The sequence below is a fragment of the Petromyzon marinus genome, unplaced genomic scaffold (genome assembly GCF_048934315.1).
Source record: "Petromyzon marinus isolate PM22_M1 ecotype Great Lakes invasive population unplaced genomic scaffold, UKy_Petmar_22M1.pri1.0 PM_Scaffold_382, whole genome shotgun sequence".
NCBI lineage: Eukaryota > Metazoa > Chordata > Hyperoartia > Petromyzontiformes > Petromyzontidae > Petromyzon > Petromyzon marinus.
This window is the reverse complement of record NW_027423371.1, coordinates 77,531-95,466: the sequence shown is the minus strand read 5'-3', so window position 1 is coordinate 95,466 and position 17,936 is coordinate 77,531. Positions and strand designations below refer to the sequence as shown.

Below are 17,936 nucleotides of genomic sequence, written 5' to 3'. Positions count from 1 at the left end.
TTGTTGTAGTTGTTGTTGATGTTGTGGTTGTTGTTGTGGTGGTTGTTGATGTTGTTGAGATTGTAGTTGTTGAGATTGTTGTTGTTGATGTTGTGGTTGTTGAGATTGTTGTTGTTGTTGATGTTGTGGTTGTTGAGATTGTTGTTGTTGTTGATGTTGTGGTTGTTGAGATTGTTGTTGTGGTTGTTGTTGTGGTTGTTGTTGTTGTTGTTGTGGCCAGGTTCCCCGTGGACTCTGACAGTGTGATGGTACAGGAAGTGGACGGCGTCCGAATCCTCAACAAGTACAGCCACGACTTTGTGTACCGTCTTTCTGGTGAGTAGTGGTGAGTAGTGGTGAGTGTGGTGAGTGTGGTGGTGAGTGTGGTGGTGAGTGGTGGTGAGTAGTGGTGAGTGTAGTGGTGAGTGTAGTGGTGAGTAGTGGTGGTGAGTGTAGTGGTGAGTGTAGTGGTGAGTAGTAGTGAGTGTGGTGGTGAGTAGTGGTGGTGAGTGTGATGAGTAGTGGTGAGTGTGGTGAGTGTGGTGGTGAGTAGTGGTGAGTGTGGTGAATAGTGGTGAGTAGTGGTGAGTGTGGTGGTGAGTGTAGTGGTGAGTAGTGGTGAGTGGTGTTGAGTGTAGTGGTGAGTAGTGGTGGTGAGTAGTGGTGAGTAGTGGTGGTGAGTAGTGGTGGTGAGTAGTGGTGGTGAGTAGTAGTGGTGAGTAGTGGTGAGTAGTGGTGGTGAGTGTAGTGGTGAGTAGTGGTGAGTGTAGTGGTGAGTAGTGGTGGTGAGTGTAGTGGTGAGTAGTGGTGAGTAGTAGTGAGTGTAGTGGTGAGTGTAGTGGTGAGTGTGGTGGTGAGTGGTGGTGAGTAGTGGTGAGTAGTGGTGAGTAGTGGTGAGTGTAGTGGTGAGTAGTGGTGAGTAGTGGTGAGTAGTGGTGAGTGGTGGTGGTGAGTAGTGGTGAGTGTAGTGAGTGTAGTGGTGGTGAGTGTGGTGGTGAGTGTAGTGGTGAGTGTAGTGGTGAGTGTGGTGGTGAGTGGTGGTGAGTAGTGGTGAGTGTAGTGGTGAGTAGTGGTGAGTAGTGGTGAGTGTAGTGTTGAGTAGTGGTGAGTGTGGTGGTGAGTAGTGGTGAGTGTAGTGGTGAGTGTGGTGGTGAGTGTGGTGGTGAGTGTAGTGGTGAGTGTGGTGGTGAGTGGTGGTGAGTGTAGTGGTGAGTAGTGGTGAGTAGTGGTGGTGAGTGTAGTGGTGAGTGTAGTGGTGAGTAGTGGTGAGTGGAGTGGTGAGTGTAGTGGTGAGTGTAGTGGTGAGTAGTGGTGAGTGTAGTGGTGAGTAGTGGTGAGTAGTGGTGAGTGTAGTGGTGAGTGTAGTGGTGAGTAGTGGTGAGTGTGGTGGTGAATAGTGGTGAGTGGTGGTGAGTGGTGGTGAGTGTGGTGAGTGGTGGTGAGTAGTGTGTGTGTAGTGGTGAGTAGTGGTGAATAGTGGTGAGTGTGGTGGTGAGTAGTGGTGAGTAGTGGTGAGTGTAGTGAGTAGTGGTGAGTAGTGGTGAGTGTAGCAGTGAGTAGTGGTGAGTAGTGGTGAGTGTAGTGGTGGTAGTGGTGAGTGTAGTGGTGAGTGTAGTGGTGAGTAGTGGTGAGTGTGGTGAGTAGTGGTGGTGAGTGTAGTGGTGAGTATAGTGAGTAGTGGTGAGTAGTGGTGAGTGTAGCAGTGAGTAGTGGTGAGTAGTGGTGAGTGTAGTGGTGAGTAGTGGTGAGTGTAGTGGTGAGTGTAGTGGTGAATAGTGGTGAGTGTGGTGGTGAGTGTAGTGGTGAGTGGTGGTGAGTAGTGGTGGTGAGTAGTGGTGAGTGGTGGTGAGTGTAGTGGTGAGTAGTGGTGGTGAGTAGTGGTGAGTAGTGGTGAGTGTGGTGAGTGTAGTGGTGAGTAGTGGTGAGTGGTGGTGAGTAGTGGTGGTGAGTAGTGGTGAGTAGTGGTGGTGAGTAGTGGTGAGTGTAGTGGTGAGTGTAGTGGTGAGTGTAGTGGTGAGTAGTGGTGGTGAGTGTAGTGGTGAGTGTAGTGGTGAGTGTAGTGGTGAGTAGTGGTGAGTAGTAGTGGTGAGTGTAGTGGTGAGTGTAGTGGTGAGTAGTGGTGAGTGTAGTGGTGAGTGTAGTGAGTAGTGGTGGTGAGTGTAGTGGTGAGTGTAGTGGTGAGTGTAGTGAGTAGTGGTGGTGAGTGTAGTGGTGAGTGTAGTGGTGAGTGTGGTGGTGAGTGTAGTGGTGAGTAGTGGTGAGAGTAGTGGTGAGTAGTGGTGAGTAGTGGTGAGTGTAGTGGTGAGTGGTGGTGAGTGTGGTGGTGAGTAGTGGTGAGTGTAGTGGTGAGTGGTGGTGAGTAGTGGTGGTGAGTAGTGGTGGTGAGTAGTGGTGAGTAGTGGTGGTGAGTGTGGTGGCGTGTGTGGTGGTGAGTAGTGGTGAGTGGTGGTGAGTGTAGTGGTGAGTAGTGGTGAGTGTAGTGGTGAGTGGTGGTGAGTGTGGTGAGTGGTGGTGAGTAGTGGTGAGTGTAGTGGTGAGTGGTGGTGAGTGGTGGTGAGTAGTGGTGGTGAGTGGTGGTGAGTGTAGTGGTGAGTGTAGTGGTGAGTAGTGGTGAGTAGTGGTGGTGAGTAGTGGTGAGTAGTGGTGAGTAGTGGTGAGTGGTGGTGAGTAGTGGTGAGTAGTGGTGGTGAGTAGTGGTGAGTGTAGTGGTGAGTAGTGGTGAGTGTAGTGGTGAGTGTAGTGGTGAGTGTAGTGGTGAGTGTGGTGGTGAGTGTAGTGGTGAGTGTAGTGGTGAGTAGTGGTAAGTAGTAGTGGTGAGTGTAGTGGTGAGTGTAGTGGTGAGTGTAGTGGTGAGTGTAGTGAGTAGTGGTGGTGAGTGTAGTGGTGAGTGTAGTGGTGAGTGTAGTGGTGAGTGTAGTGAGTAGTGGTGGTGAGTGTAGTGGTGAGTGTAGTGGTGAGTGTGGTGGTGAGTGTAGTGGTGAGTAGTGGTGAGTAGTGGTGGTGAGTGTGGTGGTGAGTGTGGTGGTGAGTAGTGGTAAGTGGTGGTGAGTAGTGGTGAGTGTAGTGGTGAGTAGTGGTGAGTGTAGTGGTGAGTAGTGGTGAGTGGTGGTGAGTGGTGGTGAGTAGTGGTGAGTGTAGTGGTGAGTAGTGGTGAGTGTGGTGGTGAGTAGTGGTGAGTGTGGTGGTGAGTAGTGGTGAGTAGTGGTGAGTGTAGTGGTGAGTGTAGTGGTGTGTGTAGTGGTGAGTGGTGGTGAGTGTAGTGGTGAGTGTGGTGGTGAGTGTAGTGGTGAGTGTAGTGGTGAGTGTGGTGGTGAGTGTAGTGGTGAGTGTGGTGGTGAGTAGTGGTGAGTGGTGGTGAGTGTGGTGGTGAGTAGTGGTGAGTGTAGTGGTGAGTGGTGGTGAGTGTGGTGGTGAGTGTAGTGGTGAGTGTAGTGGTGAGTGGTGGTGAGTGTGGTGGTGAGTAGTGGTGAGTGTGGTGGTGAGTGTAGTGGTGAGTGTGGTGGTGAGTGTGGTGGTGAGTGTGGTGGTGAGTGTAGTTGTGAGTGTGGTGGTGAGTGTAGTGGTGAGTAGTGGTGAGTGTGGTGGTGAGGTGTGGTGGTGAGTGGTGGTGGTGAGTGTAGTGGTGAGTAGTGGTGAGTGTAGTGGTGAGTGTAGTGGTGAGTAGTGGTGAGTGTAGTGGTGAGGAGTGGTGAGTGTGGTGGTGAGTGTGGTGGTGAGTGTGGTGGTGAGTAGTGGTGAGTGTAGTGGTGAGGAGTGGTGAGGAGTGGTGAGTGTGGTGGTGAGTGTGGTGGTGAGTGTGGTGGTGAGTAGTGGTGAGAAGTGGTGAGTGTAGTGGTGAGTAGTGGTGAGTGTAGTGGTGAGTGTAGTGGTGAATGTGGTGGTGGTGAGTGTGGTGGTAGAGGTTGTTGTTGTTGATGGTTGTTGTGGTTGATGGTTGTTGTTGTGTAGAGGCATCTGTGAAGGTGTTGGTGATGGTGGTTGTTAATGCTTGTTGTTGTTGATTGTTGTTGATGGTTGTTGTTGTTGATGGTTGTTGTTGTTGATGGTTGTTGTTGTTGATGGTTGTTGATGGTTGTTGTTGTTGATGGTTGTTGTTGTTGATGGTTGTTGATGGTTGTTGTTGTTAATGATTGTTGTTGTTGTTGTGTAGAGGCGTCTGTGAAGGTGTTGTTGATGGTTGTTGTTGTTGTTAATGATTGTTGTTGTGATTGTTGTTGTGTAGAGGCGTCTGTGAATGTGTTCAGGATCGGCTCCATGGAGCCCGGAGCTCTGCTGCTGGAGGCCAGCAGAGAATACGAAGTGAGTCAACAACCACAACAACAACCACAACATCAACAACAACCACAACAACAACCACAACAACAACTACAACAACTACAACTACAACAACTTCAACAACAACAACAACTACAACAACAACAACTACAACAACAACCACAACAACCACAACAACCACAACAACAACTACAACAACAACCACCACAACAACAACAACCACAACAACCACAACAACAACCACAACAACAACCACAACAACAACCACAACAACAACAACCACAACAACATCAACCACAACAACAACAACCACAACAACAACCACAACAACAGCCACAACAACTACAACAACATCAACCACAACAACAACCACACAACAACAACCACAACAACCACTACAACAACCACAACAACAACAACAACAACAATGTCATCAACGTCAACAATAACAACAACATCAACCACAACAACAACAACCACAACAACCACAACAACCACAACAACAACAACCACAACAACTACACCAACCACAACAACCACAACAACAACAACCACAACAACAACCACAACAACAACAACCACAACAACAACAACAACAACCACAACAACAACAATAACCACAACAACCACAACAACAACAACAGCCACAACAACAACAACAACAACCACAACAACAACCACAACAACAACAACCACCACAACAACCACAACAACAACCACAACAACCACAACAACCACCACCAACCACAACTACAACCACCACAACACAGTGTCACACAGAAGGCTGTCTCCTGCTGTGTGTGAGTGAGTGACAGGTTACCCGTGTCTCACACACACACAGTGTCACACAGAAGGCTGACTGTCTCCTGCTGTGTGTGTGTGTGAGACAGGTTACCCCGTATCACACACACACACAGCGTCACACAGAAGGCTGACTGTCTCCTGCTGTGTGTGTGTGTGAGACACGGGCTAACCTGTCACTCACACACTCACACAGCAGGAGACAGCCTTCTGTGTGACGCTGAGTGTGAGTGAGTGACAGGTTACCCCGTGTCTCACACACACACAGTGTCACACAGAAGGCTGACTGTCTCCTGCTGTGTGTGAGTGACAGGTTACCCCGTGTCTCACACACACACACAGTGTCACACAGAAGGCTGACTGTCTCCTGCTGTGAGTGTGTGAGTGAGTGACAGGTTACCCCGTGTCTCACACACACACAGCGTCACACAGAAGGCTGACTGTCTCCTGCTGTGTGAGTGTGTGAGTGACAGGTTACCCCGTGTCTCACACACACACACACAGTGTCACACAGAAGTCTGACTAGCTCCTGCTGTGAGTGTGTGAGTGACAGGTTACCCCGTGTCTCACACACACACACAGTGTCACACAGAAGGCTGACTAGCTCCTGCTGTGAGTGAGTGAGTGACAGGTTACCCCGTGTCTCACACACACACACAGTGTCACACAGAAGGCTGACTAGCTCCTGCTGTGAGTGAGTGAGTGAGTGACAGGTTACCCCGTGTCTCACACACACACACAGTGTCACACAGAAGGCTGACTAGCTCCTGCTGTGAGTGAGTGAGTGACAGGTTACCCCGTGTCTCACACACACACAGTGTCACACAGAAGGCTGTCTGTCTCCTGTGTGTGAGTGACAGGTTACCCCGTGTCTCACACACACAGTGTCACACAGAAGGCTGACTGTCTCCTGCTGTGTGTGTGTGAGTGACAGGTTACCCCGTGTCTCACACACACACAGTGTCACACAGAAGGCTGACTGTCTCCCTGCTGTGTGTGAGTGAGTGACAGGTTACCCCGTGTCTCACACACACACAGTGTCACACAGAAGGCTGACTAGCTCCTGCTGTGTGTGTGTGTGAGTGACAGGTTACCCCGTGTCTCACACACACACACAGCGTCACACAGAAGGCTGACTGTCTCCTGCTGTGTGTGTGTGAGTGACAGGTTACCCCGTGTCTCACACACACACACAGCGTCACACAGAAGGCTGACTGTCTCCTGCTGTGTGTGTGTGAGTGACAGGTTACCCCGTGTCTCACACACACACAGTGTCACACAGAAGGCTGACTAGCTCCTGCTGTGTGTGAGTGAGTGACAGGTTACCCCGTGTCTCACACACACACATAGTGTCACACAGAAGGCTGACTGTCTCCTGCTGTGTGTGTGTGAGTGACAGGTTACCCCGTGTCTCACACACACACACAGCGTCACACAGAAGGCTGACTGTCTCCTGCTGTGTGTGTGTGAGTGACAGGTTACCCCGTGTCTCACACACACACAGTGTCCCACAGAAGGCTGACTGTCTCCTGCTGTGAGTGAGTGACAGGTTACCCCGTGTCTCACACTCACACAGTGTCACACAGAAGTCTGACTGTCTCCTGCTGTGAGTGTGTGAGTGAGTGACAGGTTACCCCGTGTCTCACACACACACACAGTGTCACACAGAAGGCTGACTAGCTCCTGCTGTGTGTGAGTGACAGGTTACCCGTGTCTCACACACACACACAGTTTCACACAGAAGGCTGACTTGCTCCTACTGTGTGTGTGTGTGAGTGACAGGTTACCCCGTGTCTCACACACACACACAGTGTCACACAGAAGGCTGACTAGCTCCTGCTGTGTGTGAGTGAGTGACAGGTTACCCCGTGTCTCACACACACACACAGTGTCACACAGAAGGCTGACTCTCTCCTGCTGTGAGTGAGTGAGTGACAGGTTACCCCGTGTCTCACACACACACAGCGTCACACAGAAGGCTGACTAGCTCCTGCTGTGTGTGAGTGAGTGACAGGTTACCCCGTGTCTCACACACACACACAGTATCACACAGAAGGCTGACTAGCTCCTGCTGTGTGTGTGTGTGAGTGAGTGACAGGTTACCCCGTGTCTCACACACACACAGTGTCACACAGAAGGCTGACTGTCTCCTGCTGTGTGTGAGTGAGTGACAGGTTACCCCGTGTCTCACACACACACAGCGTCACACAGAAGGCTGACTAGCTCCTGCTGTGTGTGTGTGAGTGACAGGTTACCCCGTGTCTCACACACACACACAGTGTCACACAGAAGGCTGACTGTCTCCTGCTGTGTGTGAGTGTGTGAGTGACAGGTTACCCCGTGTCTCACACACACACAGTGTCACACAGAAGGCTGTCTCCTGCTGTGTCTGAGTGAGTGACAGGTTACCCCGTGTCTCACACACACACACAGCGTCACACAGAAGTCTGACTGTCTCCTGCTGTGAGTGAGTGAGTGACAGGTTACCCCGTGTCTCACACACACACACAGTGTCACACAGAAGGCTGACTGTCTCCTGCTGTGTGTGAGTGAGTGACAGGTTACCCCGTGTCTCACACACACACAGTGTCACACAGAAGTCTGACTGTCTCCTGCTGTGTGTGTGTGAGTGACAGGTTACCCCGTGTCTCACACACACACACAGTGTCACACAGAAGGCTGACTAGCTCCTGCTGTGTGTGAGTGAGTGACAGGTTACCCCGTGTCTCACACACACACAGTGTCACACAGAAGGCTGACTGTCTCCTGCTGTGTGTGTGTGAGTGACAGGTTACCCCGTGTCTCACACACACACAGTGTCACACAGAAGGCTGACTAGCTCCTGCTGTGAGTGTGTGAGTGAGTGACAGGTTACCCCGTGTCTCACACACACACAACGTCACACAGAAGGCTGACTGTCTCCTGCTGTGTGTGTGTGAGTGACAGGTTACCCCGTGTCTCACACACACACAGCGTCACACAGAAGGCTGACTAGCTCCTGCTGTGTGTGTGTGAGTGACAGGTTACCCCGTGTCTCACACACACACACAACGTCACACAGAAGTCTGACTGTCTCCTGCTGTGTGTGTGTGAGTGACAGGTTACCCCGTGTCTCTCACACACACAGTGTCACACAGAAGGCTGACTAGCTCCTGCTGTGAGTGAGTGACAGGTTACCCCGTGTCTCACACACACACAGCGTCACACAGAAGGCTGACTAGCTCCTGCTGTGTGTGTGAGTGAGTGACAGGTTACCCCGTGTCTCACACACACACAGTGTCACACAGAAGGCTGACTGTCTCCTGCTGTGTGTGAGTGAGTGACAGGTTACCCCGTGTCTCACACACACACAGCGTCACACAGAAGGCTGACTAGCTCCTGCTGTGTGTGTGTGAGTGACAGGTTACCCCGTGTCTCACACACACACACAGTGTCACACAGAAGGCTGACTGTCTCCTGCTGTGTGTGAGTGTGTGAGTGACAGGTTACCCCGTGTCTCACACACACACAGTGTCACACAGAAGGCTGTCTCCTGCTGTGTGTGAGTGAGTGACAGGTTACCCCGTGTCTCACACACACACAGTGTCACACAGAAGGCTGACTAGCTCCTGCTGTGTGTGAGTGAGTGAGTGACAGGTTACCCCGTGTCTCACACACACACAGTGTCACACAGAAGGCTGACTAGCTCCTGCTGTGTGTGAGTGAGTGAGTGACAGGTTACCCCGTGTCTCACACACACACAGCGTCACACAGAAGGCTGTCTCCTGCTGTGTGTGAGTGAGAGGTTACCCCAACGTTACCCCTACGTTACCCCATGTCTCACACACACACAGAGCGACTCACAGAAGTCTGACTGTCTCCTGCTGTGAGTGAGATGTTACCCCGTGTCTCACACACACACAGCGTCACATAGAAGGCTGTCTCCTGCTGTGTGTGAGTGAGAGGTTACTCCTACGTTACCCCTACGTTACCCCGTGTGTCTCACACACACACACACAGAGCGACTCACAGAAGGCTGACTGTCTCCTGCTGTGAGTGAGTGAGATGTTACCCCGTGTCTCACACACACAGCGTCACACAGAAGGCTGTCTCCTGCTGTGTGTGAGTGAGAGGTTACCCCAACGTTACCCCTACGTTACCCCTACGTTACCCCTACGTTACCCCTACGTTACCCCGTGTCTCTCACACACAGAGCGACTCACAGAAGTCTGACTGTCTCCTGCTGTGAGTGAGTGAGAGGTTACCCCGTGTCTCACACACACACAGCGTCACACAGAAGGCTGTCTCCTGCTGTGTGTGAGTGAGAGGTTACCCCAACGTTACCCCTACGTTACCCCTACGTTACCCCTACGTTACCCCTACGTTACCCCGTGTCTCACACACACACAGAGCGACTCACAGAAGTCTGACTGTCTCCTGCTGTGAGTGAGTGAGATGTTACCCCGTGTCTCACACACACACAGCGTCACACAGAAGGCTGTCTCCTGCTGTGTGTGAGTGAGAGGTTACCCCAACGTTACCCCTACGTTACCCCGTGTCTCACACACACACACAGAGCGACTCACAGAAGTCTGACTGTCTCCTGCTGTGAGTGAGTGACAGGTTACCCCGTGTCTCACACACACACAGCGTCACACAGAAGGCTGTCTCCTGCTGTGTGTGTGTGAGATGTTACCCCAACGTTACCCTTACGTTACCCCGTGTGTCACACACACACACAGAGCGACTCACAGAAGGCTGACTGTCTCCTGCTGTGTGTGAGTGAGGTGTTACCCCGTGTCTCACACACACACACAGCGTCACACAGAAGGCTGTCTCCTGCTGTGTGTGAGTGAGAGGTTACCCCAACGTTACCCCTACGTTACCCCGTGTCTCACACACACACACAGAGCGACTCACAGAAGGCTGACTGTCTCCTGCTGTGAGTGAGTGAGGTGTTACCCCGTGTCTCACACACACACAGCGTCACACAGAAGGCTGTCTCCTGCTGTGTGTGAGTGAGAGGTTACCCCAACGTTACCCCTACGTTACCCCGTGTCTCACACACACACAGAGCGACTCACAGAAGTCTGACTGTCTCCTGCTGTGAGTGAGTGACAGGTTACCCCGTGTCTCACACACACACACAGTATCACACAGAAGGCTGACTAGCTCCTGCTGTGTGTGTGTGTGAGTGAGTGACAGGTTACCCCGTGTCTCACACACACACAGTGTCACACAGAAGGCTGACTGTCTCCTGCTGTGTGTGAGTGAGTGACAGGTTACCCCGTGTCTCACACACACACAGCGTCACACAGAAGGCTGACTAGCTCCTGCTGTGTGTGTGTGAGTGACAGGTTACCCCGTGTCTCACACACACACACAGTGTCACACAGAAGGCTGACTGTCTCCTGCTGTGTGTGAGTGTGTGAGTGACAGGTTACCCCGTGTCTCACACACACACAGTGTCACACAGAAGGCTGTCTCCTGCTGTGTGTGAGTGAGTGACAGGTTACCCCGTGTCTCACACACACACACAGCGTCACACAGAAGTCTGACTGTCTCCTGCTGTGAGTGAGTGAGTGACAGGTTACCCCGTGTCTCACACACACACACAGTGTCACACAGAAGGCTGACTGTCTCCTGCTGTGTGTGAGTGAGTGACAGGTTACCCCGTGTCTCACACACACACAGTGTCACACAGAAGTCTGACTGTCTCCTGCTGTGTGTGTGTGAGTGACAGGTTACCCCGTGTCTCACACACACACACAGTGTCACACAGAAGGCTGACTAGCTCCTGCTGTGTGTGAGTGAGTGACAGGTTACCCCGTGTCTCACACACACACAGTGTCACACAGAAGGCTGACTGTCTCCTGCTGTGTGTGTGTGAGTGACAGGTTACCCCGTGTCTCACACACACACAGTGTCACACAGAAGGCTGACTAGCTCCTGCTGTGAGTGTGTGAGTGAGTGACAGGTTACCCCGTGTCTCACACACACACAACGTCACACAGAAGGCTGACTGTCTCCTGCTGTGTGTGTGTGAGTGACAGGTTACCCCGTGTCTCACACACACACAGTGTCACACAGAAGTCTGACTAGCTCCTGCTGTGTGTGTGTGAGTGACAGGTTACCCCGTGTGTCACACACACAGTGTCACACAGAAGTCTGACTGTCTCCTGCTGTGTGTATGTGAGTGACAGGTTACCCCGTGTCTCACACACACACAGCGTCACACAGAAGGCTGACTGTCTCCTGCTGTGTGTGAGTGAGTGAGTGAGTGACAGGTTACCCCGTGTCTCACACACACACACACAGCGTCACACAGAAGGCTGACTAGCTCCTGCTGTGTGTGAGTGACAGGTTACCCCGTGTCTCACACACACACACAGTGTCACACAGAAGTCTGACTGTCTCCTGCTGTGTGTGAGTGAGTGACAGGTTACCCCGTGTCTCACACACACACACAGTGTCACACAGAAGGCTGACTAGCTCCTGCTGTGAGTGAGTGAGTGACAGGTTACCCCGTGTCTCACACACACACACAGTGTCACACAGAAGACTGACTAGCTCCTGCTGTGAGTGAGTGACAGGTTACCCCGTGTCACACACACACACACAGTGTCACACAGAAGTCTGACTGTCTCCTGCTGTGTGTGTGTGTGAGTGACAGGTTACCCCGTGTCTCACACACACACACAGTGTCACACAGAAGACTGACTAGCTCCTGCTGTGAGTGAGTGAGTGACAGGTTACCCCGTGTCTCACACACACACAGCATCACACAGAAGGCTGACTAACACCTGCTGTGTGTGTGTGTGAGTGACAGGTTACCCCGTGTCTCACACACACACCGTGTCACACAGAAGTCAGACTGTCTCCTGCTGTGTGTGAGTGAGTGACAGGTTACCCCGTGTCTCACACACACACAGTGTCACACAGAAGGCTGACTGTCTCCTGCTGTGTGTGAGTGAGTGACAGGTTACCCCGTGTCTCACACACACACAGTGTCACACAGAAGGCTGACTGTCTCCTGCTGTGTGTGAGTGAGTGAGTGACAGGTTACCCCGTGTCTCACACACACACACACAGCGTCACACAGAAGGCTGACTGTCTCCTGCTGTGTGTGTGTGAGTGACAGGTTACCCCGTGTCACACACACACACAGTGTCACACAGAAGGCTGACTGCCTCCTGCTGTGTGTGAGTGAGTGACAGGTTACCCCGTGTCTCACACACACACACAGTGTCACACAGAAGGCTGACTAGCTCCTGCTGTGAGTGAGTGAGTGACAGGTTACCCCGTGTCTCACACACACACACAGTGTCACACAGAAGGCTGACTGTCTCCTGCTGTGAGTGTGTGAGTGACAGGTTACCCCGTGTCTCACACACACACACAGTGTCACACAGAAGGCTGACTGTCTCCTGCTGTGAGTGAGTGAGTGACAGGTTACTCCGTGTCTCACACACACACACAGTGTCATACAGAAGGCTGACTAGCTCCTGCTGTGAGTGAGTGAGTGACAGGTTACCCCGTGTCTCACACACACACAGTGTCACACAGAAGGCTGACTGTCTCCTGCTGTGAGTGAGTGAGTGACAGGTTACTCCGTGTCTCACACACACACACAGTGTCACACAGAAGGCTGACTGTCTCCTGCTGTGAGTGAGTGAGTGACAGGTTACCCCGTGTCTCACACACACACAGTGTCACACAGAAGGCTGACTAGCTCCTGCTGTGAGTGAGTGAGTGAGTGACAGGTTACCCCGTGTCTCACACACACACAGTGTCACACAGAAGGCTGACTGTCTCCTGCTGTGTGTGAGTGACAGGTTACCCCGTGTCTCACACACACACAGTGTCACACAGAAGGCTGACTGTCTTCTGCTGTGAGTGAGTGACAGGTTACCCCGTGTCTCACACACACACAGTGTCACACAGAAGGCTGACTAGCTCCTGCTGTGTGTGAGTGAGTGAGTGACAGGTTACCCCGTGTCTCACACACACACAGCGTCACACAGAAGGCTGTCTCCTGCTGTGTGTGAGTGAGAGGTTACCCCAACGTTACCCCTACGTTACCCCATGTCTCACACACACACAGAGCGACTCACAGAAGTCTGACTGTCTCCTGCTGTGAGTGAGATGTTACCCCGTGTCTCACACACACACAGCGTCACATAGAAGGCTGTCTCCTGCTGTGTGTGAGTGAGAGGTTACTCCTACGTTACCCCTACGTTACCCCGTGTCTCACACACACACACAGAGCGACTCACAGAAGGCTGACTGTCTCCTGCTGTGTGTGAGTGAGGTGTTACCCCGTGTCTCACACACACACACAGCGTCACACAGAAGGCTGTCTCCTGCTGTGTGTGTGTGAGATGTTACCCCAACGTTACCCCTACGTTACCCCGTGTCTCACACACACACACAGAGCGACTCACAGAAGGCTGACTAGCTCCTGCTGTGTGTGAGTGAGTGAGGTGTTACCCCGTGTCTCACACACACACACAGCGTCATATAGAAGGCTGTCTCCTGCTGTGTGTGAGTGAGAGATTTCCCCAACGTTACCCCTACGTTACCCCTACGTTACCCCTACGTTACCCCATGTGTCACACACACAGAGCGTCACACAGAAGGCTGTCTCCTGCTGTGTGTGAGTGAGTGAGGTGTTACCCCGTGTCTCACACACACAGAGCGTCACACAGAAGGCTGTCTCCTGCTGTGTGTGAGTGAGAGGTTACCCCAACGTTACCCCTACGTTACCCCGTGTGTCACACACACACAGAGCGACTCACAAGGCTGACTGTCTCCTGCTGTGTGTGAGTGAGGTGTTACCCCGTGTCTCACACACACACACAGCGTCACACAGAAGGCTGTCTCATGCTGTGTGTGAGTGAGAGGTTACCCCAACGTTACCCCTACGTTACCCCGTGTCTCACACACACACAGAGCGACTCACAGAAGGCTGACTGTCTCCTGCAGTGAGTGAGTGAGGTGTTACCCCGTGACTCACACACACACACAGCGTCACACAGAAGGCTGTCTCATGCTGTGTGTGTGTGAGATGTTACCCCAACGTTACCCCTACGTTACCCCGTGTGTCACACACACACAGAGCGACTCAGAAGGCTGACTGTCTCCTGCTGTGAGTGAGGTGTTACCCCGTGTCTCACACACACACACACAGCGTCACACAGAAGGCTGTCTCATGCTGTGTGTGAGTGAGAGGTTACCCCAACGTTACCCCAACGTTACCCCTACGTTACCCCGTGTGTCACACACACACACAGAGCGACTCACAGAAGGCTGACTGTCTCCTGCAGTGAGTGAGTGAGGTGTTACCCCGTGTCTCTCACACACACAGCGTCACACAGAAGGCTGTCTCCTGCTGTGTGTGAGTGAGAGGTTACCCCAACGTTACCCCTACGTTACCCCGTGTGTCACACACACACACAGAGCGACTCACAGAAGGCTGACTGTCTCCTGCTGTGTGTGAGTGAGGTGTTACCCCGTGTCTCACACACACACACAGCGTCACACAGAAGGCTGTCTCCTGCTGTGTGTGAGTGAGAGGTTACCCCAACGTTACCCCTACGTTACCCCGTGTCTCACACACACACACACACAGAGCGACTCACAGAAGGCTGACTGTCTCCTGCAGTGAGTGAGTGAGGTGTTACCCCGTGTCTCACACACACACAGCGTCACACAGAAGGCTGTCTCCTGCTGTGTGTGTGTGAGATGTTTCCCCAACGTTACCCTTACGTTACCCCGTGTGTCACACACAGAGCGACTCACAGAAGGCTGACTGTCTCCTGCTGTGTGTGAGTGAGGTGTTACCCCGTGACTCACACACACACACAGCGTCACACAGAAGGCTGTCTCCTGCTGTGTGTGAGTGAGAGGTTACCCCAACGTTACCCCTACGTTACCCCGTGTCTCACACACACACACACAGAGCGACTCACAGAAGGCTGACTGTCTCCTGCTGTGTGTGAGTGAGGTGTTACCCCGTGACTCACACACACACACAGCGTCACACAGAAGGCTGTCTCCTGCTGTGTGTGAGTGAGAGGTTACCCCAACGTTACCCCTACGTTACCCCGTGTCTCACACACACACACAGAGCGACTCACAGAAGGCTGACTGTCTCCTGCAGTGAGTGAGTGAGGTGTTACCCCGTGTCTCACACACACACACAGCGTCACACAGAAGGCTGTCTCCTGCTGTGTGTGAGTGAGAGGTTACCCCAACGTTACCCCTACGTTACCCCGTGTCTCACACACACACACAGAGCGACTCACAGAAGGCTGACTGTCTCCTGCAGTGAGTGAGTGAGGTGTTACCCCGTGTCTCACACACACACACAGCGTCACATAGAAGGCTGTCTCCTGCTGTGTGTGTGTGAGAGATTTCCCCAACGTTACCCCTACGTTACCCCTACGTTACCCCTACGTTACCCCGTGTGTCACACACACAGAGCGTCACACAGAAGGCTGTCTCCTGCTGTGTGTGAGTGAGTGAGGTGTTACCCCGTGTCTCACACACACACAGCGTCACACAGAAGGCTGTCTCCTGCTGTGTGTGAGTGAGAGGTTACCCCAACGTTACCCCTACGTTACCCCGTGTCTCACACACACACACAGAGCGACTCACAGAAGGCTGACTGTCTCCTGCTGTGTGTGAGTGAGGTGTTACCCCGTGTCTCACACACACACACAGCGTCACACAGAAGGCTGTCTCCTGCTGTGTGTGAGTGAGAGGTTACCCCAACGTTACCCCAACGTTACCCCTACGTTACCCCTACGTTACCCCGTGTGTCACACACACACAGAGCGACTCACAAGGCTGACTGTCTCCTGCAGTGAGTGAGTGAGGTGTTACCCCGTGTCTCACACACACACACAGCGTCACACAGAAGGCTGTCTCCTGCTGTGTGTGTGTGAGATGTTACCCCAACGTTACCCCTACGTTACCCCGTGTGTCACACACACACACAGAGCGACTCACAGAAGGCTGACTGTCTCCTGCTGTGTGTGAGTGAGGTGTTACCCCGTGACTCACACACACACACAGCGTCACACAGAAGGCTGTCTCCTGCTGTGTGTGAGTGAGAGGTTACCCCAACGTTACCCCTACGTTACCCCGTGTCTCACACACACACACAGAGCGACTCACAGAAGGCTGACTGTCTCCTGCAGTGAGTGAGTCAGGTGTTACCCCGTGTCTCCCACACACACACAGCGTCACACAGAAGGCTGTCTCATGCTGTGTGTGAGTGAGAGGTTACCCCAACGTTACCCCTACGTTACCCCGTGTCTCACACACACACACAGAGCGACTCACAGAAGGCTGACTGTCTCCTGCTGTGAGTGAGTGAGGTGTTACCCCGTGTCTCACACACACACACACAGCGTCACACAGAAGGCTGTCTCCTGCTGTGTGTGAGTGAGAGGTTACCCCAACGTTACCCCTACGTTACCCCGTGTGTCACACACACACAGAGCGACTCACAGAAGGCTGATTGTCTCCTGCAGTGAGTGAGTGAGGTGTTACCCCGTGACTCACACACACACACAGCGTCACACAGAAGGCTGTCTCCTGCTGTGTGTGAGTGAGAGGTTACCCCAACGTTACCCCTACGTTACCCCGTGTCTCACACACACACACAGAGCGACTCACAGAAGGCTGACTGTCTCCTGCTGTGTGTGAGTGAGGTGTTACCCCGTGTCTCACACACACACACAGCGTCACACAGAAGGCTGTCTCATGCTGTGTGTGAGTGAGAGGTTACCCCAACGTTACCCCAACGTTACCCCTACGTTACCCCGTGTGTCACACACACACACAGAGCGACTCACAGAAGGCTGACGAGTATCTGCGAGCCATCAGGGAGCAAGGCTCACTGGAGGTGGCCGTGGATGAGTGCATCGCCGCCGCCTGCAACCACGGGCAGGCTCGGACGCAGAAGATGCTGCTGAGGGTGAGTCACAGGCAGACTCACACACAGTGTGCCTGTGACTCACACACAGTGTGAGTCACAGGCAGACTCACACACACAGTGAGTCACAGACTCACACACAGGGTGAGTCACACACAGGGTGAGTCACAGGCAGACTCACACACAGTGTGCCTGTGACTCACACACAGTGTGAGTCACAGGCAGACTCACACACACAGTGAGTCACAGACTCACACACAGGCAGACTCACACACAGGGTGAGTCACAGGCAGACTCACACACAGGGTGAGTCACAGGCAGACTCACACACAGTGTGAGTCACAGACTCACACACAGGGTGAGTCACAGGCAGACTCACACACAGTGTGAGTCACAGGCAGACTCACACACACAGTGAGTCACAGGCAGACTCACACACTGTGTGTGAGTCACGGGCAGGCTCGGACGCAGAAGATGCTGCTGAGGGTGAGTCACAGGCAGACTCACACACAGTGTGAGTCTGCCTGTGTGACTCACACAGTGTGAGTCACACGCAGACTCACACACAGTGTGACTCACACTGTGTGACTCACACAGTGTGAGTCACACGCAGACTCACACACAGGGTGAGTCACAGGCAGACTCACACACAGGGTGAGTCACAGGCAGACTCACACACAGGGTGAGTCACACACAGGGTGAGTCACAGGCAGACTCACACACAGTGTGAGTCACACACAGGGTGAGTCACAGTCAGACTCACACACAGGGTGAGTCACACACAGGGTGAGTCACAGTCAGACTCACACACAGGGTGAGTCACACACAGTGTGAGTCACAGTCAGACTCACACACAGGGTGAGTCACACACAGTGTGAGTCACAGGCAGACTCACACACTGTGTGAGTCACAGACTCACACACAGGGTGAGTCACACGCAGGGTGAGTCACAGGCAGG

General features: G+C 52.9%; 1 protein-coding gene across 5 annotated transcripts in view; it reads left to right on the top strand.

Annotated features, from left to right (window-relative positions):
• The first annotated feature begins 198 nt into the window (after nucleotides 1-198).
• LOC116937393 (vacuolar protein sorting-associated protein 16 homolog) overlaps nucleotides 199-17,936 on the top strand; it is a 92,308-nt gene continuing 74,570 nt past the window's right edge. For 4 of the 5 annotated variants that reach the window (XM_076064329.1, XM_076064330.1, XM_076064325.1 and 1 more), the window contains exons 1-3: nucleotides 199-315; nucleotides 4,202-4,278; nucleotides 16,889-17,020. In XM_076064329.1, the coding sequence (XP_075920444.1) occupies nucleotides 246-315; nucleotides 4,202-4,278; nucleotides 16,889-17,020 (279 nt within the window). In that variant the 5' untranslated portion in view covers nucleotides 199-245. Of the gene's footprint in view, nucleotides 316-4,201; nucleotides 4,279-16,888; nucleotides 17,021-17,413; nucleotides 17,465-17,936 lie in introns of those variants that run through there. The other variant, XM_076064327.1, reaches the window with a different exon arrangement.